The 25,947-nt window shown below is 42.5% G+C and overlaps 2 protein-coding genes across 5 annotated transcripts in view; both read right to left on the bottom strand.

Moving 5' to 3' along the window:
- Positions 1-3,217: 3,217 nt before the first annotated feature.
- Positions 3,218-6,466, bottom strand: si:ch211-195b15.8 (protein phosphatase Slingshot homolog 2). 2 transcript variants are annotated; one of them, XM_047037953.1, is made up of 5 exons: positions 6,335-6,456; positions 5,775-5,904; positions 5,398-5,557; positions 5,074-5,197; positions 3,218-4,878 (listed from the first exon to the last, which is right to left on the bottom strand). In XM_047037953.1, exons 2-5 carry the CDS (start codon positions 5,865-5,867, stop codon positions 3,666-3,668), a joined length of 1,590 nt encoding a protein of 529 aa, XP_046893909.1. In that variant the 5' UTR covers positions 5,868-5,904; positions 6,335-6,456; the 3' UTR covers positions 3,218-3,665. The 2 variants fall into 2 exon arrangements, with proteins under 2 accessions (XP_046893909.1, XP_046893908.1); XM_047037952.1 differs by having other exon boundaries at positions 3,219-4,878; positions 6,193-6,466.
- A 1,107-nt stretch (positions 6,467-7,573) lies between these two features.
- The window catches only part of ap2a1 (adaptor related protein complex 2 subunit alpha 1), a 30,744-nt gene continuing 12,370 nt past the window's right edge, over positions 7,574-25,947 (bottom strand). Inside the window, exons 13-22 of one of the 3 annotated variants that reach the window (XM_047037898.1) lie at positions 25,282-25,436; positions 24,583-24,645; positions 23,915-23,986; positions 23,489-23,571; positions 16,899-16,988; positions 16,081-16,204; positions 15,701-15,817; positions 13,889-13,958; positions 13,382-13,516; positions 7,574-9,740 (exon numbers count right to left, since the gene is read on the bottom strand). In XM_047037898.1, the coding sequence (XP_046893854.1) occupies positions 9,663-9,740; positions 13,382-13,516; positions 13,889-13,958; positions 15,701-15,817; positions 16,081-16,204; positions 16,899-16,988; positions 23,489-23,571; positions 23,915-23,986; positions 24,583-24,645; positions 25,282-25,436 (987 nt within the window). In that variant the 3' untranslated portion in view covers positions 7,574-9,662. The remainder of the gene's footprint in view (positions 9,741-13,381; positions 13,517-13,888; positions 13,959-15,700; positions 15,818-16,080; positions 16,205-16,898; positions 16,989-23,488; positions 23,572-23,914; positions 23,987-24,582; positions 24,646-25,281; positions 25,437-25,947) is intronic. The other 2 variants (XM_047037899.1, XM_047037900.1) reach the window with 2 other exon arrangements.

Raw genomic sequence — 25,947 nt, 5'->3', positions numbered from 1 at the left:
CTAACAAACGAAGCATAACAGTTGCTCAGTGCTTGGATGTACAATTGAAAACAAAAGTCTTTTTTTAGTTCCTTCATCCGAGCGTCTGCACAACCGGTATCTTAATTTTATTTTAGCTGAAAATGTGCCGACACAACATCCAATGGTTAGCAATGGTTTAATGTACAACCATGTGGACGATAAAGGCACACTGTCTCAAGCTGGTGGTCAGCTCAGGTCGATCTCTCACCAACCCATCCCTGGAGCAGGTACTTGAAGCCTCAAGCCACGCCGGGTCCAGGGGTGTCCAATCAACCCAATCAGCATGGTAGCGCAGTAAAGGGGAGGGCCGTCACAGGACGTTGGTCAACTGATGGCCTGCTATTCTTGAGCTTGTATGACAAGACAACTGATTTTAATTGTAATACTGTATTTTAGATTCCCCTCATACATGCATCTGATGGCGTTTTAGAACCTGATCGAGGCAGCAACAGCCAAAATAGTTAGTCACCAGAGCACTAGCACAAAAACTGAAAGCTCTTTAACTAGACCAACTGTAAGTACCCATTCCCCCAAAAAACACAGACACAGATCCACAAACATTAAAAGGGCGGTTTTGAACTAACAGTCATTAAACACTTCTCCCCACAGAAACTGCTGCCAATAGATGAGCTCTTCCTCTTCCTGACATACCTGTCCACTGGCTGTACCCAGAGGGGAGTTGGGTTAAGATTTTAAATCCACCAAGCAACAGTCAGCAAAATCATCGTGACATGGGCTAACTTCCTCTACAGCTTACTGGGCTCAGTCTGTATACGAATGTTTCGCGCAGCTGTGAAGGCCCATCTTCCAGTCTTTGAGGGTTCTATGAGTAACAAGGAGGTGTTTCGTCAGTCAGGGATTTCACCACTCTTAACGCTTTGACATGGCCATCATGGTTGACAAGGGATTCTCGGTGGATGACCTTGTACCTGGGACTGTTCATCGTCCTGCCTTCCTCTCCAAGAGGGCCCAAATGCCAGAGGTGGATGTTCTGAACACGCAGTCTATTGCCCGTTTGAGGGTGCATGTCAAGAGGATGATCAGAAGAGTTTAAGAAAATAAACTCTTTGATACCACCATCCCTCTCTCCATTGCAGGGAGCATAAACAAACTCTAATAGCAGACAGCACCTGGTTTGTGTGACAGCTAAGCAGGTGGTTGACAATCCATCTTCCAGGCCGTTGACCATGCTGGTCAGGAATTTAAATGCAGATGCCCATCGTGTTATTGCATGACTTATAACAACGGCTTAGGGAGTGTAGGACTCCCCAGCATCCTACGCCAGGATCCTGTTTGTGGACTTCAGCTCTGCCTTTAATACCATCATCCCCGCTCTGTTTCAGGACAAGCTCTCCCAGCTGAACGTGCCTGATTCCACCTGCAGGTGGATCACAGACTTCCTGTCTGACAGGAAGCAGTGCGTTAAGCTGGGAACACAAGTCTCTGATTCCCGGTCCATCAGCACTGGATCTCCCCAGGGTTGCGTCCTTTCTCCTCTACTCTTCTCCCTGTACACCAACAGCTGCACCTCCAGTCATCCGTCCGTGAAACTCCTGAAGTTTGCAGACGACACCACCCTCATTGGGCTCATCTCTGGTGGAGACGAATCTGATTATAGGTGGGAAGCAGACAACCTGGTGACCTGGTGCAGCCAGAACAACCTAGAGCTCAATGCTCTCAAGACAGTGGAGATGGTTGTGGACTTCAGGAAGAACACAGCCCCACTCACCCCCATCACCCTGTGTGACTCCCCAGTCAACACTGTGGAGTCCTTCCGCTTCCTGGGCACTATCCTCTCCCAGGACCTCAAGTGGGAACTGAACATTAGCTCCCTCACCAAGAAAGCACAACAGAGGATGTACTTCCTGCGGCAGCTGAAGAAATTCAACCTGCCAAAGACAATGATGGTGCACTTCTACACAGCCATCATTGAGTCCATCCTCACCTCCTCCATCACCACCTGGTACGCTGCTGCCACTGCCAAGGACAAGAGCAGGCTGCAGCGTATCATCCGCACTGCAGAGAAGGTGATTGGCTGCAATCTGCCTTCCCTCGAGGACCTGCACACCTCGAGGACCCTGAGACGGGCGAAGAAGATTGTGGCTGACTCCTCCCACCCTGGACATTCCCTGTTTCAGTCACTCCCCTCTGGCAGAAGGCTGCGGTCCATCAGGACCAAAACCTCACGCCATACAAACAGTTTCTTCCCTTCCGCTGTTGGCCTCCTCAACAAGGCCAAAGCTCACACTGACTGAATGTCTTTAAAACTTTTTACATTTTGCACTACACTCATTCCTGTAGTATTTGTATTTGATATTGTAAATTGGCAACTTATATTTTACTTATTGTATATTTTATTTTAATTGTATTCCACTTAGTATTGCTAGTTTATGTATCCTTAGTATAGTTAGACCACATATTTAAATTTAAGATTCCTATATGTTTACTGTATGCACCTTCCTGCCAAAGCAAATTCCGTGTCTGTGCAAACTTTCATGGCTAATAAATCCCATTCTGATTCTGATATCACGTAATTAAGACGGCCCAGCCGTTTGCCTCGTTCCCCCGGGCTATTTAACTGCAGCAGAAGAATGGTGTCGACTTGGGTAGGCTACTCAGTATCATACTGATGAAATGCTATGGAAGCTTTTATATATTAGATTGAGGGACGAGAGGTTTCATAGTTTCAGCCAGACAGAATTGTGCAGAGAAGGCAGTCAGCAGGGGAGCGGGTACGTCATGTTTGAGATTAAAAGTCAATTGTTTGCTAACAATTACCTTTTTATTTTTGTATCACTATAAATGTGATTTCATTTTTGTTATTTTTATATCCAGAATGTGTTTAATAAATGGTTAAAAAAAATTAACAGAATAACATATTTTGAGTGTACAATGTAAATTTTTATAATATTTTGCCATTTTGAGGAGGAACACGCATCGGTGCTTATAGCTATATTTGTTTGTATTTTTGTATTTTCAAATGAAAGTGACAATTACATCACACAATGTTATTTAATTGGATGACCAAGTATTGGAAAATTGTAACAACATACATTTTGATGTATTTGTGCCTATCTCTGAAGGTGGCAAGTTAAACACGTTTAGCCAATGTAGTAGCCTACTCATTGTGTATTAGGGAAGTAAGGGGACAGTATCTGTCTAAAATTAAAACTGAAAGAATAATTGTAATAATAATATAGAGCCTGAAGAGTAAAATATGTCATCTTTAATGAACACCGTGATGTCATTACAAGCCATAAAATACCATCGTCAAAATATCAATTATATAAATAGGAACAATAAAACGCACACTTCCTTTGTGTCAGTGAAATTGGAATCAGGGTAATCAAGCCTTTATATACAGTGGTAGGGAGTAGATACCTCACAGATTTATAACACATATAGTGCTTTCAAAATAAGTAAACAATAAATAGACAAAAGCTTTCCATCAGAACTCTGTGACATAAATTACACATGCAGTTCAGTTCCTCAAACAGACAAAGGAGGATACAATTTCCCTATAAACGTTTACATCCTCTATCAATTCCACATAGTTTCATTAACAGTTCTCTAAAACACAGAAGATACTGTCCAATGCATTCTCGAATACCCCCCTCAACCTTGTCAGTGGTCTCTTCCCCTTGTCAGCATCTGTATGGCAAAGTGGCTTGTCCCACTTTAATACGGGGGCCCAGCAGCACTCCGAGCAACATTCTCTCCCCCCAGCCCAAGAGCTTGTTCACAGTGAGGCTCAACGGTGACAGAAGACTTTGGTCTGAGTCCACACCTTCCTGAGCCCCCACGGCAGACGCAACAATCTTTTTTTCTGGCGGCACCTGCTGGCAGACTATGGTCGCGCGCTGACTCTTAATGGAACTGCGCCGATTCTCTGCCTGGCCCTTGTTATGGCCCCTCCCTTGCTTTTGAGCTGTGTTAGGCTTTTTCTTCTCCACTGTCTGAGGGTGGCTGGGCTGGTCCTGTCGCTGAGCCTGACCCTCCCTCTCTGCTTTCATTTTGTTCTGGGAAGAGCTACTATTAGGTCTGGCTGACTTTGAGTGAGAAATACTTGTCTCCCTTAGATTTTCGTCTGACTGCACTGAGGAGTTGAGCCCAACTGGAGCCTTTCTGCTACGTCTCTTTACACCAATGGCAGATCCTGTGTCCCGCTTATTTATGGTATTAGAGGTAATGGTGAGTGCAGTCTGGTGGGTGGTAGCAAGGTTTTCATTGATGCACTTTGGAGTCGCCTGGTGATGAGTTGGTGGAATTGCAGAGACAGGTGACAAGGAGAGTGTGAGACTCTTGCGTTTCTCAGCCAGCGATGCAAAGCTGGATGGGATTTGTTGTTGAGTGGGCTCGAATATTGCTTTATCATGTTTGTTTGGGCTTGGCGTTGAAGCTTCACATGGGACCTGGCCTTCTGTTTGGTTTTGGTTGAGTGTGAGAATCCTGAGTTTGCTAGAAAGTGACAGAGTCAGTTGCGATGAACTCCTCTGCTCTGACTGTTGTTGGTTTCCTGAATTTGGAACTAAAAACTCATCTACATGTGAATATCTCTGCTCTATCTTTTCTGGGTGGGAATTTGAATTCTCACTGTATACTTTGACTACCTCACTAAAGTCCTTGGTAATACAGCTTTTGTCCTGGAAATGCATGCTCTTATTGGCTGACAAAGGGACGATGGAAGTGCATCTGATATTTTCATTGGAGGACTGCAAACACACGTCCACAGATTTGACTGGCTGGATGACAGAGTTGTCGTTGTTGGCTGTTTGACTGAGAGTGCCCTGGAAGTGCTGCAGCTGGCCCAGGAAGTTGAAGTTGGGTGAAATTGAGGGCCTGCGCTCTTTCACAAACCTGAAGGTGGGAGAGGGAGACAAAAACAAGTTTAGGGAGGCTCCACAAATGAAGTAGGATAACATCCCTATGCTATGAGTCTATGTACAGCTTGTACAGTAAGTGGATAGATTAACCCAAACCACAATGACCCAAAGATAACACAAGGGTTAAGAAAGTTTGGAAGGGCAGTAACTGCTTAGAACTATTACACACCTATAGGCATGGTCAAGGTCCATTCCCATATGATACATTATGTAGGCCACAGCCAGGGCAGGTGAGCGGGAGATTCCTGCAGCACAATGGATCAGCACAGAGCCACCAGCAGACATGGCCCCATCTGAGAGAGAGAGAGGGAGAGGGGTGGGGGAAAGGAGAGATTAGGTAGTTCCCGGTTCCAAAATCATGTTACTGCATCATCACTGCTAGCTCGGTCATGAGTGTGCATGCATGGTTCTATTGCTGGCTGCTACAGCCGCTTGCTTTTGTCTTTGAAGCTGCAGCCATGTGATAACAAAACTATACTTTTTGACTTCTCACCAATAAAGAGCAGTGCCTCTGGGATCCATGGTAGCAGGTCATCCTGGAGGGAGTCATCAATGGGGATGCGGAGGTACTGAGAGCAGGGCAGGAACGTGGGCTGCGGGCTGCAGCGGCTCACACTAAGCACATAAGAAATCCCACGAGCAGTGAGGCAATCCTGAGTCAGAGACGGGGAAGAGAAAGAGAGTAAGGTATTAGATTATGACAATATTCAAGGTGAATAAAGGTAGTTTTGACCCCAAAAAATATGGCTTTATAGAGTTATGAGGCATTGAAAATGTTATTGATTTCATATGAACCTCCAGCAGTATTTATATGAATATACGCATTGAAGATTGATACAAAAATAACAATAAAAATAAATAAAACTATACCTGTGTAACATCAGTTTCTGCACCTAGGTAAAGATGCGGTAGAATAAGAGACAGCAGCGGCCGCTCGTTGTCTCTTTCTCTGTAGAACACCATCTCGGTCTTTTAGACTACGTAAACTGGGCTCGAGTATCTAAACATAAATAGAAATGCAATAATAGACAGATATCAACATTTGTCAGGATATGCATCAAATAACTATAAAATTTAAGAAAGCATTTGAAGCATTATTTTGATTGTAAAAAAAATCCAAAAATAAACATAATATGCTTTCGATAGGCTACATTGCGGGTCTTTCTATTTCGCTTAATTCATTTTGGCTAAGCACATTCTCAACATGCATTTGGGCCAAAAATATTATCATCATAAAAAGCACAACACTTAATGAGAATTATGCACGATATGCAGCACTGGTACTTACTGTAAAAATGAGAGCACGACAGAAAATGTCTCACGAGTCAATTTGTCAAACTCTGGAATCAACCCGAACAGGGCACAAAGCACACGAAAAAAAGATCTTAGAATAAATAATCTAAACAACCAATGAACTTGTCAGTACGTACGCTATAGCCAGTTTATAGTCCTTTCCTTTCGCTTGTCCTGACTGCGACTGTTGGATTACTTGATGTCGTATGCCTATACCTGAGCGAGGGGGGAAAAGGATGAGGTCATGCTGTTTCTACAGACTAAGAATAGTGCGGTTGTGTGTGATGTCATCTTCAACCAATCGGTGCCCTTGTTGCAATCTGAAGCGCGCGCGCGCACACGCTGGATTTGTTCACCATCATCAATTCACCAGAGGACCTCGCATTTTATTGTGATGAATCGCACCTTTGATTGAACGCTGTTTGTCCTGACACTATTGTTGCAGAGGCTTTTAGAGAGAAAAACATGCAGCTGCAAGACTCTCACGTGACAAAATCGCTAGGAAAAAAACCATTCTCTTGACAATCTTATTTTGCATGCCTCATGCGTCTGTTGTTTTGCAGTAAACATCATACATATTTGAAGACGTTGGCTTCATTGCTCTATTTTTATGCAATGACATAATTTACAGTGCACTTCAACTGTCAAGCCAAGTAAATTAGGGTTTAGCATTTGCAGATGGAGAAAAAATGATCCTTACATCATTGCTGCCATTTAAAAAGCAATCAATTATTAATATAACTTCTGCTTGACTGCATGTTGTGCATTTACATTTGAAGCAAATACGATTCTTCCCACGTCATTAAGTTCTGCTTTTCAGTGGTTGTCTGCAATAAGGTTGCAATGTTTAAAGTGTCGTTTTACATGTGTCCTGCAGAACCAATTTGTCCCATTGGTGGGTCAAGGTAGGTTACTTTTTCCACAGCAAGTCTCTTCCTATTCTGTCTGAGTGAAGAAAAATTGAATGGGAAATGTAGTTGATGGGATCTGCATCTTTGAATGGTGTACTAGAGCAAGTGAAACAGTTGTTACTGCGGCCATATGCTTCCTGTGACTAGTCTGCTCTATGACACATACACTTCTGAAACACATCTCTAAATATTGTGCAATTGCCCCCCTAAAATTAAGTTATATCTTTCTGATGTAAAATGAGGAAACCCCAATCAAAGAACCTAAAGAATATGTTTCAGAATCAACAGAAAGGAAAATATGCACTATTTAATTAACAGTTACAAGGTTGTATGTACATTTACCAGTCCTAAAGATTATAGCAATCCTGAAGCGTCACTTTCAAAGAGATTTGTATTTGATTTGGGTTTCAGATTTTCTCTCTCTCTCTGTCTGTTTCTCTCTCAAAAAAAAGCAAGACACAGTAGTTAGAGTATATGGCATAGTTTTACTTTCACATTTTTCAGTACAGAGTAAATCTTAATCTAACACAGGTATCTGACAGGTTTAACACCAATACACAGGGCTGCATTAGCTAGCGGATACTGCATAGACGGACACGCACGCACACACACAGTGACAAACTATGGGGGTTTTCACTAAAATGGTCAAAGTCCCACCAGCAAGGGCTGTACAGTGAGAAAGAAGAAGTGACACCAGTTAACCTGGTATGACTAGGTTTCATAAAAGTCTCAAGGGTACTTTATATTTATTCTATGTGGTTACGACAACACTCGTGCACATACACTTAAGATTCCCACCGTATATCCTATACCAAGAGTCCTGGTATTTGCGATTGACAGTTGGCTGTCCTCACTGGTCTTTGTGCGCTCCTCTATCTCTAGACTCAGTGTGTGGCGTAGTGGGCGGGTGGTGATTGCCGTCTGTCTTAAACCTGTTTGAAATGTGCATCCACACAAAGAACGTCTGTGGTGTGTGTGTGTTGATGAGTGTTTGAGGATCATACATTTCTCCCAATAAATATCCCATAGGACGTGTGTTTGCGTGTGTGCCTGTGTGCAGGTACAGAGATCATGTTCTAAAGTACTCATCTGCTTCTTAGTCTTCTGACCTAACCCTGTATCTCTCCTGAGCACAACAACAAACACAAACCAAACTGAAAGAACACAACCATCAGTCACAGCACTCTTCATGTGCCAACGTGAACCCTTGCTCTCTCAGCCTCGGCTCTAAATCCCACTATTTCTACAGTGGTGACTTTCTCTTTCGCTGTGTCATGTCTGCGACGGCAACAAGCAGGCATAACCAGGGCTGGTGCCCCAGCCTGCACCTGTATCTGATTAACACTGTAAGTCAGGCCAGCTCCCTTCCCTCCCCTCATTCAAGCTGGCCCATACACATGCCACGCTGACCACACTCCAACACTAGGTACTGCCACGCAATGGAATGTCAAAAAAAGGAAGCAACAATACACAGTTAGAAATACGTACAAACACGTCAACGCCACTACTGAACAAAATAGAAATAAATCACAAAAAGGGTAATTAATTACATGATTTCTTCATATATATATTTCACAAAACATCAACGGAATTTCTATATAAAGTACAATTTATGCTGGGTGTGTGAGGTGGTTTGTGTGGGTGAGTGTGTGTGTGTCAAGAGTTACGGAAGTCTCCTGAAGTCACCTAAAGTGCACTGGCCATTTCCATTGGAATAGAGCAGGAGGCAGAGACTGGGAATGTGCTGTTGAACATCGAAGTGATTATGAGCTTTATGGAGTTCTAATCTATGTACACGCAATGGCCTCTGGAGAGGGGAGAGGCCGCAGGTTAGGGGAGGGGCCGCAGGTTAGGGGAGGGGCCGCAGGTTAGGGGAGGGGCCGCAGGTTAGGGGAGAGGCCGCAGGTAAGGGCAGGGGAGAGGCTGTGGGTCAGGGGAGAGGCCACAGGGTAGGGAAGAGGCCGCAGTCCGGGGGTGGGGCAGTGTGTGTGTTTTTTCCACACACAAGGACCCTACTGAGGATCTTCCGAGGAATGGTTCTTCTAAGGTTGAAATGTTTACGGAATCGACGCCCAAAACAATCCACCCACTGCTACGTACACACTCACACACACACAAATACACACACGCAAACCAGCTGTTGATACAATTACAGGAGCTCTCAGGGTTGGACAGGCAGGACGGAGCAGAACGGGACACGCGCGCGCACTTACGGCCACACATGCCACGTACACAGGTAAACACCGATAAAAACAAGAATTGTAGCGCCAATGATAATAATAAACAGTAATAAGTAGAATTGGAATCATATTTTGTGACAATAACAATGACAATAATATTGCCGCCACGGCTAGTGACGGCTCCTTTTTCCCTTATGTAGGTTAATTTCTTTTACTCATAGATTCTTTGTTCAAGGGAGGGGGGAACAGGGTCATGAGGGAGCGTTGGGGGAGGGTCTGGAACGCGAAACGCTGGTCTCTGGGGAAGAAGGGGGGCTCTAGAACGATATGGTTGGGGTGCCGGGAGAGGGGAGGGAGAGGGTGGTAGGGGAGGTCTAGAACTGTTCTGCTAGCAGGTCGCACAGGCGCTTGGAGACGGTGTCCTTGCTGCTGCGCAGGGTCAGTCGGTACATCTTAGGAGGAGTGAGAGAGAGAAAGAGAGGGATGGGAGAAAAGAGATTAGTATACATACAGGAGTATTAAATGCAGGAAAGTGTGTGTGGTGGGGAGGGGGTCATTCTTTGTGAATGCAGACATACACACACATGCGCAACCAAATGTGTGCGCAAAACGTACATACACACACCCTGATGGGGGAGTTGGTGCAGTAAACACACATTTACCCTATATTTATTAATCTATTACAATACAAGGGTGGTTATACGCATGATGATGACATCATTGGCCTGGAGTCTAACACTGTACAGAGAGAATGCGTGAGAGAGAGAGAGAGAGAGAGAGAGAGAGAGAGAGAGAGAGAGAGAGAGAGAGAGAGAGAGAGAGAGAGAGAGAGAGAGAGAGAGAGAGAGAGAGAGAGAAAGGGAGTGGGGTGGAGAGGGAAAAAGAGGGAGAGGCAGGGAAGAAAGACGGAGTAGGGGAAGAGGGAGAGAAAGGGATATATGGGGAGAGAGAGATAGATGTAGAGAGGGGGAGGGAGTGAGAGAGGGGGGGGGCAGAGAAATATATTTAATGGCAAGACAGCCTACTGTCTTTCCAAAAATAACCCACCTAGTAAAGGTGTTTGGAACAGGAGGTAGTAGGTCAGAAAAACAAAAATGAGAGGGTGGCTGTGTGTGCGTAGTATATGGAGGTATATGATAAGTTGTTTAGGTATACAAGTTGTGTATGTGCAGGTAAATGATAAATTGTCTATGTATTTGGTAAGTTTCGTAGGTATGTGATAAGTTGAATGCATCAAGTGGGATTTTATTGCCATTCCTTTATACAACTTGTATACACTGGAACGAAATGGCGTTTTTTTTGGGACAATGGTGTAACATGGAACAGTACACAAGACTACATAAAGTGCAAATGTGTAGGTATATGACAAGTTGTGTTGGTACATGATAAGTTGTGTATGTGTAGGTAGCCTATATAAGTTGTGTAGGTATATAATAAGCAAGGCTTTGAACCGGTTCAGGGAACGAAATTATAGATATTTAGCTTGGAACAAAAACAAAAGTAGAAACTTTATTCAAATACTTTTTGATTTGATTATTCTGAATATTATGCTATGAAGCTTTTCAATGTGAGCCGCTGGCACACTGACCAGACAATGCCCAACTAGCCCCAACATTGTAAGTTGGCAGTTATTGCTGCGGTCTTTAGAATGTTCAGAAAACCAACTGCCAGTTCCACACTGCCCAGAAAGTAACACTTTTGTTGCTTACTTTGCTTATCTTGCTTATTCAATTTTTAGCCTTATTTGACATGGATGAAGTGGAGGGCTTGTTAAATATGTTCAAAGTAGTCATGGTTTACCTGACCTTTTTAAAGCTAATTGATAAATTACCCTAAAGCTAATTGATAAATTACCCTAAAGATAATTTGATAGCCTAATCTCTTTATCCTGCCTAGTGCCTAGTGGTTAATAGTAATACACTAGCCTACAATTTACATGAAGTTCATTTCATCTTTTAATTTCCTATCAGTAGCCTCCATATTTGTTGCTTTATGAATGGTTTTATTGTTTTAAAATCTTGTTCTTTTGCATTGTTTTGATGCTTTTAATGGATTTATGTGAAGCACTTTGAATTGCCCTGTTGTTGAAATGTGCTTTACAAATAAACTTGCCTTACATAGCAGGGCTCTACGCTAACTTTTCTTTTGCTCGAGCACATGTGCCCCAAAGTGAAAAACTGTAGGGGCACAGACAAATGTAGGGGCACAGTCAGTTTCTGTTTAAACATTGCATCATTATTAGACTATTGAATGAATTACACAAAATTGACCGGAAACAGGATTGGTTACTTATTTATTCATTACATATTCATTTATTACTTTTTTGTATTCATGGTATCATTGTTTCAAACTGACTGGCTTGGCCAAGCTTTGTAACATGGGAGTCGATCTTTTTCAGCATATTTTTGTTGACAGAAGGATTGTTAAAATTGTTATTGTTGAAATCATGTTTATTTTGGAATGTGTAGTGTTGGACGTTAGTTTGCTTAGTTCTATTGTTCACACTGAGTGTGGAGGTTAGCTAGCTAGATCGCTAGCCAGATTGTTACAGTGCGGGACAGATGCAGCAGGCTATCGCAGGACTCAACCTATGAGGTTTATCCGAGTCACAATTATTAGTAGTTGTAATCTCTCAAAAAAATAGGAATAAACGTCTCCTGTAGCGAAGAATGGTTTGAGCATATTCGGGTTCCATCATCTCTTTTCACGTAACTGACAGCTGCAATAGGTTACAAACAGACTATGTTTATGGTTAAAACTCGCTCGAACCCGTGCACCCAAATACTTTTCCATGCTCGCACACATACGTTTGTACTCGCATATGCAAGTAAAATGGGTGCACTGTAGAGCCTTGCATAGGCCTAAAAAAAAAAAAAAAGCATGTTCTGAGGTCGACGCTAAAATATAAGCTGTTTCCCTCTGTTCTCTACCCAACAGCCTAGTTAGTAGATTCAACATTTTTACCATAAGATATGCAACTTTAAAGTTCCAAATAGACCGCATGTGAAAAACTTTACAAATAGCCTTCAAGGACATGATACAAGTAGGCCTACTATAATTTACAATCACTAATGTTAAATGTTTATTTTTTATTTTTTTACATTAATATGAGTTTCCCTAGCCTGCCTATGGTCGCCCAGTGGCTAGAAATTGCGATAGGTGTAAACCAAGCCCTGGGTATCCTGCTCCGCCTTTGAGAAAATGAAAGCTCAGATGGGCCAATCTGGAATTGTCATAATAAGGGGAAAGGTTATGTCATATCACACAGACCTACACGGAGCGTTATTAATCAGTGTTTCATTTGGTTCTAACCAGTTTGGGAACATACTTTTGAAGGTGGAATGTAAACTCAGACACGTTAAAATACAGATTCTGCAAGGAATGAACCGATTGAAAAAACATTAGGTTTGAAGCGTTGATGACAAGTTGTGTATGTGTAGGTATTTGATAAGTGGTATGTGTAGGTATATGATAAGTTGTGTATGTGTAAGTATGTGATACAATTACTTAGAAGGGAAGGAGATGGACAAGAGAAAGTGTAATCAGAGAGTGGAAAGAGAGCGAGAGAGAGAAGGAGACGGGGGAAAGACATGGAGAGAGAAAGAGGGTGACAGAAAGAGATTAGGGACGGTGGGGAGAGGTGGAGGGAGAGGAGAGAGACAGAGAGAGGGAGGGAGCAGGGACAGTGAGTAAATTACCTGCTCGCCAGGCTTGATTTGCAGCAGCACAGAGAGACACAGACAGCAGTGAGTGATGCGGAGACAGCAGCACAGAGGACAGACGGACTCTCTGTGTGTGTCTTCTCTTTCTGTGATTGGTGCTTTTTCCTGTGTGTGTGTGTGTGTCTGTGTGTGTGTGTGCATTTGGTAGACGATACTGTATATCTAAATACCAATAAAATACAAAGACAGGGCTGAGCCTTTGGTTTGTTTTGTAGTGTGTGTGTGTGTGTCATTTTTAAGAGGATGACTAAGCTTTATCATATATGCATGTTGTCGATGTGTGGGTAATTTGAGTAACATTTGGGTAATTTGACATCCATGCGTGTTATAATGTGTGAGTATATGCATGTTGTCGTGTGTGTGCCTACTACCTGGGCCTGTGCGTTCGGCTCCAGTCTCAGCAGGCAGCCCACTTGCTGACCCTTGGTCTGGATGACACCAGCACACACGTAGTTCTCAGGGTTAGGATCCACATTCTCTAGGAGGGCCGTGCCCAGACCCAGCAGCTACACAGAGAGAGAGGGGGAGAGAGGGGGTGAGAGCCCAGACCCAACAGCTACACAGCGAGAGAGGGAGGGAGATAGAGAAAGAGAGAGGGGTGAGAAGAAGAGAGGAGTGGATGAGGGAGAGACAGGGGGGCTGTGCCCAGACCCAGCAGCTACACAGCAAGAGAGGGAGGGAAAGAGATAGAAAGAGAGAGGGGTGAGAGAAGAAGAGAGGACTGAGAGAGGAAGAGGGAGAGAGCCCAGACCCAGCAGCTACAGAGACATTGAGGTGAGAGAATGCCAGGGGTTGGGGACTGAGATGGAGAGACAGTTGTGTGTCCCCAAATATATATTGTGATTACGGCCTTGAGTTAAACTGTGAGTCTGTTTTACCTTGGCCTTGAGCACTTCTGTGTCCATGCCTTGGCCCGCCTTGAAGATCTTCTGTGCTTCCTGCTGAGGCCTGGAAAGAGAAGACTAAATGAGTCCACACACACATGCACTCATACAGTGCCCTCCAAAAGTATTGGAACAGTGAGGCGAATTCCTTTATTTTTGCTGTAGACTGAAAACATTTGGGCTTGACATCAAATAATGAACGTGAGACCAGAGATCAACGTTTCAGCTTTTATTTCCAGGTATTTACATCAGGATCTGATGCACAACTAAGAAAATATCACATTTTGTTTGAATCCACCCATTTGTCATGTGATCAAAAGTATTGGAACAGATATACTTAAAACATATTTAAGTGAATAAGACTTAATATTTAGTTGCAAATCCTTTGCTTTCAATAACTGCAGCAAGTCTGTGACCCATTGAAGTCACCAAACTTTTGCATTCTTCCTTTTTGATGCTTTCCCAGGCTTTCACTGCAGCCTCTTTCAGTTGTTGTTTGTTTTGTGGGGTTCCTCCCTTCAGTCTCCTCTTAAGCAGGTAAAATGCATGCTCTATAGGGTTTAAGTCTGGAGATTGACTTGGCCAGTCTAATACCTTCCATTTCTTGCCCCTGATGAACTCCTTTGTTGTTTTGGCAGTGTGTTTTGGGTCGTTATCTTGCTGCATGATGAAGGCTCTGCCAATCAGTTTGGTTGCATCTTTCCTTAAATTGGCAGACAAAATGTTTCTGTAGACTTCCGAGTTCATTTTGCTGCTGCCATCATGTGTTACATCCTCAATGAAGATTAATGAGCCCGTCCCAGAAGAAGCCATGCAAGCCCAAGCCATGACATTACCTCCACCGTGTTTCACAGATGAGCTTGTGTGTTTGGGATCATGAGCAGTTCCTTTCTATCTCCAAACTTTAGCCTTTCCATCACTTTGGTAAAAGTTAATCTTTGTCTCATCAGTCCATAAAACTTTGTCCCAGAATTTTTGAGGTTCATCTCTGTACTTTTTGGCAAATTCCAGCCTGGCCTTCCTATTCTTCTTGCTAATGAGTGGTTTGCATCTTCTGGTGTAGCCCTTGTACTTTTGTTCATGAAGTCTTCTGCGAACAGTAGATAGTGATACCTTCACTCCTGCCATCTGGAGGTTGTTGCTGATCTCACTAACAGTTGTTTTAGGGTCTTTCTTTACAGCTCTCACAATGTTTCTGTCATCAACTGCTGATGTTTTCCTTGGTCTACCTGTTCGACGTCTGTTACTTAGTACACCAGTAGTTTTCTTCTTCTTCAGGACATTCCAAATGGTTGTACTGGCTATGGCCAATGTTTCTGCAATGGCTCTGATTGATTTTCCATCTTCTCTAAGACTCACAATTGCTTGTTTTTCACCCAAAGACAGCGCTCTGGTTTTCATGTTGTTTTCACCTCTGAATACAGTCTGCATAGACAAAACCTATCTTACCCAATCTGAACCTGAGTGTAGACATTCAGTGGTATTTATTGATTGAATAATGTATGTAATAGGACACACCTGGGCAACAAAACACACCTGTCAGTCACATGTTCCAATACTTTTGCTCACGTGACAAATGGGTGGGTTCGAACAAAAAGGTGATATTTTCTAATTTGTGCATCAGATCCTGATGTAAATACCTGGAAATAAAAGCTGAAAAGTTGATCTCTGGTTTCACATTCATCGTTTGATGTCAAGCCCAAATGTTTTCAGTCTACAGCAATAATAAAGGAATTGGCCTCACTGTTCCAATACTTTTGGAGGGCACTGTACATGCATGCACGCGTACACAATTCCCAGACTCACTGGCTGAGCTGCTTCCAGCGCTGGAAGAAGTCGTGGGAGGCCATGTCAGTGGGCTGGAAGAACTTGTTGATGGTGACGGGCAACTTGAGGGTGACATTCTGCAGGGCTCCACCATACCTGAGGTGGACACACACCATTTACTTCACAGCTTACACACATTTAAACACTGGACCGCAACATCCCTGTGTGTGTGTGAGAAGAAATTACAGTGGCTACTGTAGCATGTGTGCAGTATAGTACATCAAAATTTAGTGTGCACTGTTTATATAGAACGGTAGAGCAGTTATCTATATTCCTGACATAGTGGGTGTTTATCTGTATTTGCTTGAATAAACTCAATACTGGTATTTAAACAGTATGTTTTCTGTGTGAGTGTGCACCTGAACTTGATGTTGAGCAGCGGAGCATCGACAAAGTCGGTCAGACATTCGATGTTAATCACTTGCTGAACCTGCGCCCCTCCCTCCACCAGGGGCTCCACTGGTTTGGTCTGGACATTGAGCTGTAGGCCACAGTCAAGGAGCACACAGAGAGGGTAACAACACCAGCTCTGTCTCAAATCACTACCTTTTTCTTTTCACTTATAGTCTGTACTGCAGCTGCCCTTACAAAGTACAAACTGTTGCATGCAGTCAGACTGTCAGAAGGCAACCAGAGATCCCTTGTTGTTACTTTGTAATGTCTGTAGTTTAGTTGATGTGACATAACTTCCTCTACATTAAAGATTCTGCGTTTGAATAGTCAGAATAGCATGCTGGCTTGGATAATGCAAAAATACGACCGGAGGCAGTAGGACATCCTGGTATTTTTGGCATTCTGCATTTGACGTAATGTGTGTTGGGACATACTACATAATACATAATCTTTTTCTGGCTTACTAAATAGTATGGTAGTATGGGTACACGGCAGACAAAACTACAGCATGCAGCATTTTTTCACATGTTAACAAATACATAAAAACTGTTGTGAGGGCATGGGTCTGAGACCTGCCCCAGGGGGCCAATGTTTGATTCCAGCCTGGGCTATTTCTTGCACGCCATGTCATCCCCTCTTTCCATGCCTTTCCTGTCTCGCAAAAAAAAAGTTATCTTCAAATTATTATAAGAATTTGTCATTTTAGAGAAGTACAAGCCTACAGTGTGTGGTGCACACGTGTGTGAGTAGTCGGAGTGTGTTGAAGGCCGGGTGTAAAGGATATGAGCCTGGAGATCTCCAGGACAGGTCACTGTGGTGCAGAAGCTGGAGAACTGCACTGACGTCTTGTTGCCATAGAACAAGTACATCCTCCCTGCAAAAGACAGGCCCTGTCAGAAGACACTCCGAACACACGCCACACACAAACTACTAGAACTGTCATTATGGATAATTATAATGCTTTATTATAGACCTTTACTCCATTGATAAAATAAAATAACAATAAAACATACACCTATTAAACACATTTAAGTTTACTTTTAAATAATTATATTAACCAATACATTAACAAATACATTTAACATGTTTTTTGTATCAGGGAAATAGGATATGGATTTATTTAAGCAATAAGCCCCAAGAGGCCGTGGTTTACGCTGATTTTAGAACAGGTAAGGGGAGTTGTTAGGCACGACGCGAAGCGGAGTGCCGAAAACCCCCTTACCTGTTCTAAAATCAGCGTTCTAAAACTTCTAAAACTGTTACTACAAATATTTGATATGGTTTCATCAATAAAAACAATTAGAAACAAAATAGTTTAATAATAAACCGTCATTCTTCCGCTACTACAAAGTATAGTTCCAATATAAATCGTTGCCACGTAACAGCCAGATGGACACTTTTGCCGTCTTTTTCCATTTGAAATATTCGATGCGCATGTAATATGGAATGTTAAAGAATGTTATGAGGACAACCTGTGAGGTTATGCTGGATTTTACAACGGCATGGAACGCGATATAGCCAATCACAATCAAGGATGGGAACAACCAGTTTTAGAATTTTATTTTTGCAATTGTACTGTTAGCTACACAAGTAGTTATGATCATTCTATTGGGATGATTTAAATATTTTATGAAGCATCAGCCTAATCACAAACAACCATATCATTAAAACGTGTAGGTTTTTATCATTCTGAAATCAATGTGAAATACTGTATAAATAGGATTCTTAAAGTAGGAGGAAACATATTGTACTTGTTTTTGTTAGTATGATTGGGTGTGCCTGCCTTTGGCAAGGTAAGACCTATATTCTCTCTCAAATAAAGTTAAATACACACACACATATATTATTCCTCCAGTAGAAGGAAACCTATTGTCATTGTTAGTATTCCTATTATTGTTATTTTTCCTCTTCTCCATGAAGTGGCTCAATAGTTCACAAGGGCCTCGACCCGATTTTTTCAAATTTGGCCCAATGATACAACAGGTCACTCGCTACTCCCAGACTGCTAATGGCTCACGTAAGCCCATAGGTGGCGCTATAAGCCATGCCCAAAGTCTACGTGATTTCCCCTGCGCCCCATTTCTCCAAAATGCCAGAAAATTGGTATACATGCCTTATTACTCATGGGGAACAAAAAAGCCTCAAGGACCCATAACGTCCGCCATGATAGATTTTGCTGCACTGTCCAAATTTGGTACAAGCTTCAAAACCATTCTCCTCATGAACCATAGATCCAATCGACTTGAAATTTGTTACAGATGTGTAGAATATATTTCTTTATGTAGGGTGAAATGGAATAAGAAATCCAATACAAAATGGCTGAAAGGGGTGTATTTCTGTAAATGTCCACATCATCTTTGCCTCAATATCTTTGTGTCAATAAATCAAATATAGATTTGACTGATGGTTTGTCAAACCTTATTGTCTTCAAGATTACATCATACTTCCAATTTCACCTTGATATGTCAAAATCAAGATTGAATTAAATTGAATTGCTCCACAGCGCGCGCGATCCAAATTCTCACAGACTCATCCGGCCCCTTGACACACGCGCCAGCTTGGCGAGACGCACACACATCCTTTCTGGAAATTGTGGGCTGACCAAGCCTCCACCCTCACTCCTTGGTTTGTAGCATAGGCCCTTGTGGAACTTGGTCTAATGACATTTCCAATTTGTATGCAATGGTAAAAAGTTCTCAAATTCTCATTTCCACTCCATGAGTCTAAAAGGTTGGAAACTATACATGCCTTATTTATCATGGGAAACCATACAGTGGTGACCCATACAGTCCGCCATGTATGGTGAACATTTTGAAAAACTTACAAATATCTTCTTGTGAACTATGACTCCAATTAACTTACGGTATATATGTGTAGGCCACATATGTAGTTATGCTAGTTTGAGACCACAATAGCTATGGAAATAAGAGTGAATGCACTTAAGAGGGCGGCTTTGTCCACATACAACCAAGTAGATCTACTTTCATCAGACAAGAGGCATTCCATGAGTGCTGACATTTGACGGCCTCAGACACTAGGCCTTATGAAAAGGCTTTTGTATTGATATGATTTGCAAATATGTTCTAGACCATGGGGGGCCAAGCTGGGGCCAGTTGTACTGTTAGAAAGGCCAGTTACACTTGTTGTGATATCGTTTTCTTCCCAGCATTGCAAGCACGAACAGGCAGGGGCGCTCCAGAAATGTTTCATAGGAGTGGCGAAAAAGAGAAGCAGAAAAGTCACTCTCCTGAGTCTCATCTGTGTTGTATGTCTGCAAACTGCCGGGCCTACACAAAAGCTATAAGAAATTGGACTTGTGTGGGGAGGGTTTGACAAGTGTGATGTCTGTATTCCTCCACAGATCCCATGGGCTTCGATATGGAGTTGGACCAGTTAATATTCACGTTGACTTGATGGGTGTGATCTGTAAAGAATGAATGGCACCATGCAATGGCAAAGGGCTATAACCCAGGGTTGATTGTAACTAATGTTGGAAAACACGTAGTAGGGCAGAATAGAAGAACTGGGCAAAGGGTGCTGGTATGGAAAGTCCCCAAATACTGTGCAGAATGGGCGGAAATTATTAAATGGCATTGTATCGAGGCCCAATTTGAGAAGAAGCCATAGGATATTTACAATTGTAGTAGGCCATTCGATCTGTTTTAAAAGTCCAGGGGTCCTTTGTTGGATATGAAGCCCCCACCCCCCACTCCAGAGACAGTTAGTGACAGAGAGGTGCAGACATTAAGTTAAACATAGTCATGCGTTAAGAGTAGGGTAAAATAGAGACTAAATGTATAAATGGATGTTGAAACTCAGTGCTCTGAGTTGGTGCATGGCAGTTTAGGCAAAGGTAGCCTCTTAAACCTCTAGGTTTAAAAACTATTCTGATTTGATTGGAACTCTCTTTAATACATTTATAGTTGGATTTGACATTTAATTCATTTAGGAAGTTGTTTAATTCAAACAACCATAACACAGTACATATGGTATACAAAGCTGCAGTCAGATTTGGCAAAATTGTTAGCTTGGATGTTATCTTTACATATAGATGGGGTGTTGTGTTCACAAACAAGGAGGATGCGCACGCAGCTCCAAGGCAGAAAGGCACGTTCCATTTCACTTTTAATGTCCCCGCCATCCCCCTCTTTATGAATAAAGTGCGATTGATCTGATTTGTTGATTTCTGTTGCTATGAAAACCAGTTTAGCCAAGCTAACTAACGTGGTTTTTAGCTAGCTTGCATTACCATTCAATCACTAACAAAACATTAGTAAAAATAGCTTGCTAATCAGGCAGAACTGTTTCATGCAGGAAACTACGAGACCTTAGCGCGTCACTAGTATTTCGTCATATCACGCAGTCGGAGCACAGCCAGATAATCAGCGTCAGCGCCCTTGGTACCCAGCATGCAGTGCGGCATGTTAAAAAACGAAAAGACTTGTGGAAAATAGTTCGGTCACATCAGCCGTGCGAGGGGTTTCGTTGTTGTGTTCGTTCAGTTAGATGTTTGTAATGTTATTGTTCGTTAGTTAATATAACCTTGTAGGTCACCCTGATTGTGCATGTTGTATAGTTAAATGGGATCAGGGAGTCGGCTCGCAAGCAATTTTCGCAAACAGCTGAACATGAGCTCTGCTTTAGCCCAGTTGCCCACATGACTATTCTTTCTTGTGCATTGACTGAGATTCTAGAAAGAGATCAAATCAAGAAGACTTTCAATATCCGCGTTTTTCAAGCCATCTTCGGGAAAGTTTGAAAACGGTGTCGCGGTTATAATGTGTCGATTGTGGGAGGCATGTTTTTGGGCTACTTCTAAACCTCATGCGGCTGCCGCATTTGTGCCTTGGCATGACCTGTGCTCGGAGAGGGAAACAGCATGGATGGGGATAGTGTGCAGGCAGACGTGTCTTTATATAGAGTGAAATAGAATAAGAAATGGAATACAAAATAGTTGAAAGGGGTGTATTTATGTAAATGTACACATTGCCTTAATATCTTTGTTAACCTTATTGGCTTCATGATTACATCATTCTGCAGTACCATGTGCAATTTCACCTTGAAATGTCAACCGTTTCTTAACTTTTGTCCGAAAGCTGACCAAAGCTAATACTCTGCCTTGACTGACTTGTAATATTATACTCATGAGTTCAAATCCCCATTCAGCCTATTGTTGTTGCCAAACATGAAGTAGTTTTGCTCTCTTGTTGTCCAGCTCTCGATCTTCTACAATGTACATTTTTATACTATTTTGCCATTTTGCAGAGGTTCCTGCATCGCTGCTTGCAGCTATATTTATCATTATTATTATAAAATTACCACCCCTAAAAAAAAACAATTGTGTTGCTTGTATCTACGCTAGAGTTTTGTATGACCGTTTAGGCATGATTTAAGTTTTCATGACAAAAAGTGAAGCTAACGGTAGCTAACTTGCTAGCCACAGTCAGAAGTCAGGACATCAGGACTTCACCTGATATCACATGCAAACTGCGTTCAAAACAAGGCCTGTACAATCAATACAAGCTGTGAGTCAGGGGAGATTGTCTCAGTGAAGGACAAGCCTTAAGTAATTTTTCTACTTGCATTGCTAGTTACAGCTGACAAGAAAAATACAAGCTAGGGTGGTGTTATCGCAGAAAGACACATTAGATACCCTGCCTTTAATGAATGAATGCAATATGAGTAAATGCTTAAAAATACCACTAAAAGGGAAAAACTTAAGGGGAAGTTTAAGTCATATAGGTTAGGACCATTTTTACACAGGATTGTCCACTTTCTTTGTTTTGATGCAACCGTTTCCACTATGTGAGGCTGCCACATAGCCTGTGAGGGAAGTGTGAAGTGTAAATGAGCAGCAGCAAATGTATGCTTTTTAAACTAGTCAATCTTCATAAATAATAAGTATGCATACCCTTTTTAAAATATATAGAAATGAAAATTCTCCAAATGTTTGGATGTTTCACATTAGTTTGAAGGTGATATAGTAAAAAGAAAGAAAGAAAACTGCCCCAGGTTCAACCGACACAAGCACACCTCACAATTTCCCCAGAAATTGTACCCGTTCAAGTTAAAAACACCAATTGATGGCTCAACATTTGTTGTGTGGCTGAGTGGATATAGAGTGCTGCTAGCAAACAGAAAGTATTCTTATCTAGAACTATAAAGTTTAATCAACCATATACAGCTTGGTAATTTTTCTTCTTCTTTGGCACACTGAAACTAAAGACTAGAAAGCATCGCCAAATCAGAATATTGGTGGCATGACAGACCATGCCTCAACTCTATCACTTTCATACTGATGGCATTCATGGTTTCATGGCACACACCATGAAACAACATTTCTGGAACTGTGTATACATGCCATATTTCTCATGTGGAACAAAATAGCCATTGGGACCCATATCGTCTGCAATGTACAGTGACATTTTGGAAAACCTTCCAATATCTTCTCATAAACCCATAAACCATAGCTACAATTGACTTGAAAGTCATTACAGATGTGTAGAATACATGTCTTACTATTTGTTAATTAGCGATAAGGAATAATTCTTTGTAAATTTGTGAAATACATGTCTCTACTAGGGCTGGGCGGTATGGCCTAAAATGTATATCACGGTATAATTCTGAAGCACAGACGGTAACGGTATACATATATATATCACAAAATATTTCCTTTTCTTAAAATGTAAGAAAGACATTTTTGGACTGACAGTAGTAAATCTCTACTATAATGCAAGGAATCACTGTCTGTGTAAGTTTTATAGTGTATTTTTTTTTTTTTTTGGGGGGGGGCGAGCTCAGGAACCGGGCACTGTGCAAAGTTGTAATTTGCAGGTGTCCATCTCAGGACCCAAGGACGTGCAGTGCCGTAGTTGACATTGTTTGGATGAGCGCATCGCAATTGCCAAAAAATAAACACCAGGCATGTTTCGTGATGGATCCCTTTCAGTCATGTTTAGCTGGCACCATGGATCTTGTGAGATATATCATAGCGCTGCGCTGAGTTAACCTCCACTAAGCACAGTTCTCATGCGAGTTGAAGTTGAAATGCTGTTGGTGTGTCTACTGTATCATATAAAGCAAGGAATATCTGTGTGTGTGTCTGTCTGTCTGGTTTTATAGTGGGATTTTAGGGCGATGTCCCAACGATTATGTCAAGAACCGGGCACTGTGTATAGTTGTAATTTCAGAGTTGTAACTTTTCAAGTTTCAGGTCAGTTTTGCAGCACAAGTTGTCATAGTAACTGAGGATGAACTAAATTTCACCTGGAAATGAGTTAGACTAACTGACATAAGCCTGGCTTATTCTGTAAATGTGCTTTATGGAGCAGGCCTTAAGTCCACATGCATACAGACATGTATGTGCAAACATACCCAGGTTCTGGCGGTACTCTGACTTGATGCCGATCTGAAGCAGCTGGTTCTCAAAGAGCACTCCGTTGTTCTTGCACACAAACCTGGTCAGAAGGAGGGAGGGAGGAATGGAAGTCATTCAAGTTACGAGTAGGAACAACTTTGGGGAAGACACAGAATGTTATATTGGAAGGGTTCAGAGGTCATATTATCCAGAAAACAATCTCAAATGAAAAAGCATCAACGTGACTTGGGTCTACCAGAGACTACATGTTAACACACAGTGATGTTGAACAGGGGTTGGGTACAACTCTGGTTGTTTTTTTCCAAAAAAACAGTGTGGGGGGACATTAGATACCTTTGGTCGGGGAGCGATAGACACCCAACAAAGCACAGCCGGGGGGTCGGAGAGATGGAGGGAGAGAGATAGAGCGAGAGAGCCCTTACTTGTTTAGAAGCTCGTCTGCCTCAGGCAGGGGAGGGGCAGGATCCTCAGAAGCCACAGAGGGAGGGGCAGAGCTGAGAGATCAGAGAGAGGAGGGAGGGATGAGAGAGGAGGGTGGAGGGAGATGAGAGGAGGAGAAGGAGATGGAGGGAGGAGAGAGGAGGATGGAGGGAGGGAGGAGTAAGGAGAGGGTAAGATGGAAGGAGATGAGATAGGAGAATGGAGGGAGTGAGGAGAAAATATGGCAGAAGGATAAAGGGAGGAGAGGAGGATAAGGGAAGAGGAGGATGGAGGAAGGAAGGAAGGAAGGAGAGAGAAGGATGAAGGGAGGGAGGAAAGAGGGTAGCCATGGCAGTAAGGCAAAAGAGGCAAGAAGAAATTGGAGGAACAAAACCAGCAGAGGTGGTTAGTATGAGCCTTCCCAAGTTTAGTTTGTACAAAATGACAACACAATGTGAAGTATAGGCTTAAAGTGTGGTACAGTTTTGTGGGATCGATGGTAAATTGTCCAACCAACCAACCAACAGCCATGAGTGTGCTAAAGTGACATGGCTAACAAATATTGATGTAGCCTCCCAAAGTGTCTCTTGAAAAATAATGTTCAATGTTATGTGTTCTGACTATGGCGGCGGCTTTTATTGTTTTGGGGGGTTTAATACTGGGCCCTTACTCCGAGTCACCAGGACCCTCGACCAATAGGGAGTCAGAGACCTCGGTGGGCTGTTCCAGATCTCTGCCAATGTCCAATCACAAAAGAGGACGAGACAGAAGACGCAGTCACGCAGAAGACACCCGCACACAGGCCAACCAAACACACAAACGCGCGCACACCGAGAAGGGAGGGAGGAGAGGAAAAACAGAAAAGCAAGAAAAAAGAGACAGTCACATACATAGCAAGGAAAAGAGAAAAGATTAGACACACTTAAAGAAGACAAGAAAAAAAACAGCTGATAGCGCGAAGACAGAAAAGGATTGGCACGTTACAAACAGCGATCATGGTGATAATAATGCTAGTTTTCTTGTTAGTGTTTTTTGAGAGACAATAAACAAACACACACTGAAGGCCTTCACATACGGGCAGGACAGACTTTCTGTACCACCTGAAATCCAGTCTTGTGGTATCTACCCTCCTCATGGTTCAAAATGGCCTACCCCAACACAGATGCTCAAGTTTTGTTTTAAATATATTATTTTACTTCGACCAAGCAAGTGGTAGCATTACTTGGTGGATAAGAACTTGTACAATTTGAGTATAGATATAGGCTAGAAAACCATGTAACTTCTTTTTAGGTTCCCAAAATAATAATCCCAAAAATTGTGTTTTCACATCTCATGCATGATAACTTCAATTCATGGGATGAACTTTCACCTCAGGAAGCCGTCGTCATTCACACTAGCAGAGGCAGTGGCTGGCCCCCCCTCTGAAAACACGTCCACCAATAGGCTGCCGGCACTTGGGGCAGCCGAGCCAACGGGAGCAGCCGAACGGAGGCCAAGCAAATCCGCAGAGGGGGAGGGGGTGGACTGCAATAATTCAAAAGAGAGAGAATACGTGTAGAAATTGTAGTAAATGGTTTAGGTCATTTATGATTATTTTTCTGAATGATAGTTTTTCTGTCCTAACCACAAGTGAAATTGAACAGGAAGAGATGCCCCTATTGTTAGTGCAGACGTACATGGGTCCTGGTTAGATTTCTTAGAGTAGGAGAAATACATGTTTTAGCAGTAGTTTCTATAATGTGAGGTAGGAGAGAGCTGAAGATATTATCCCCCTGGTTCTTTTAACACCAATCAAGGCTCTATCCCACAATCAAGCAGTTATACCCAGAATTTACATTTAGTCATTTAGCAGACGCTTTTATCCAAAGAGACTTACAAGAGAGCTTTACAAAAAGTGAATAGGTCAATGATCATAAACAACAAGATAGCCCCCAAAACATTGCAGGTAGCCAGAACATGAAGCATACATTGTGAAAAGCAAATAAGTGCCAATGGGTGGAACCAGAAGAGCATTTCGTTAAACAAACTTCAATTA

This window comes from Hypomesus transpacificus, chromosome 17, assembly GCF_021917145.1.
Source record: "Hypomesus transpacificus isolate Combined female chromosome 17, fHypTra1, whole genome shotgun sequence".
Lineage (NCBI taxonomy): Eukaryota > Metazoa > Chordata > Actinopteri > Osmeriformes > Osmeridae > Hypomesus > Hypomesus transpacificus.
Note: the sequence above shows the minus strand (reverse complement) of the source record. Positions and strands in the feature narration are given on the sequence as shown.

Bases quoted from the DNA above. Each gene is read 5' to 3' on its own strand.
- si:ch211-195b15.8 (XM_047037952.1), bottom strand. From the start codon at position 5,867: ATGGTGTTCTACAGAGAAAGAGACAACGAGCGGCCGCTGCTGTCTCTT. The intron at 5,198-5,397 runs GTGAGAAGTCAA...TCTCTCTCTCAG, and splicing joins AGAGGCACTGCTCTTTATTG to ATGGGGCCATGTCTGCTGGT. The intron at 4,879-5,073 runs GTGTGTAATAGT...TCCCACCTTCAG, and splicing joins GACCTTGACCATGCCTATAG to GTTTGTGAAAGAGCGCAGGC.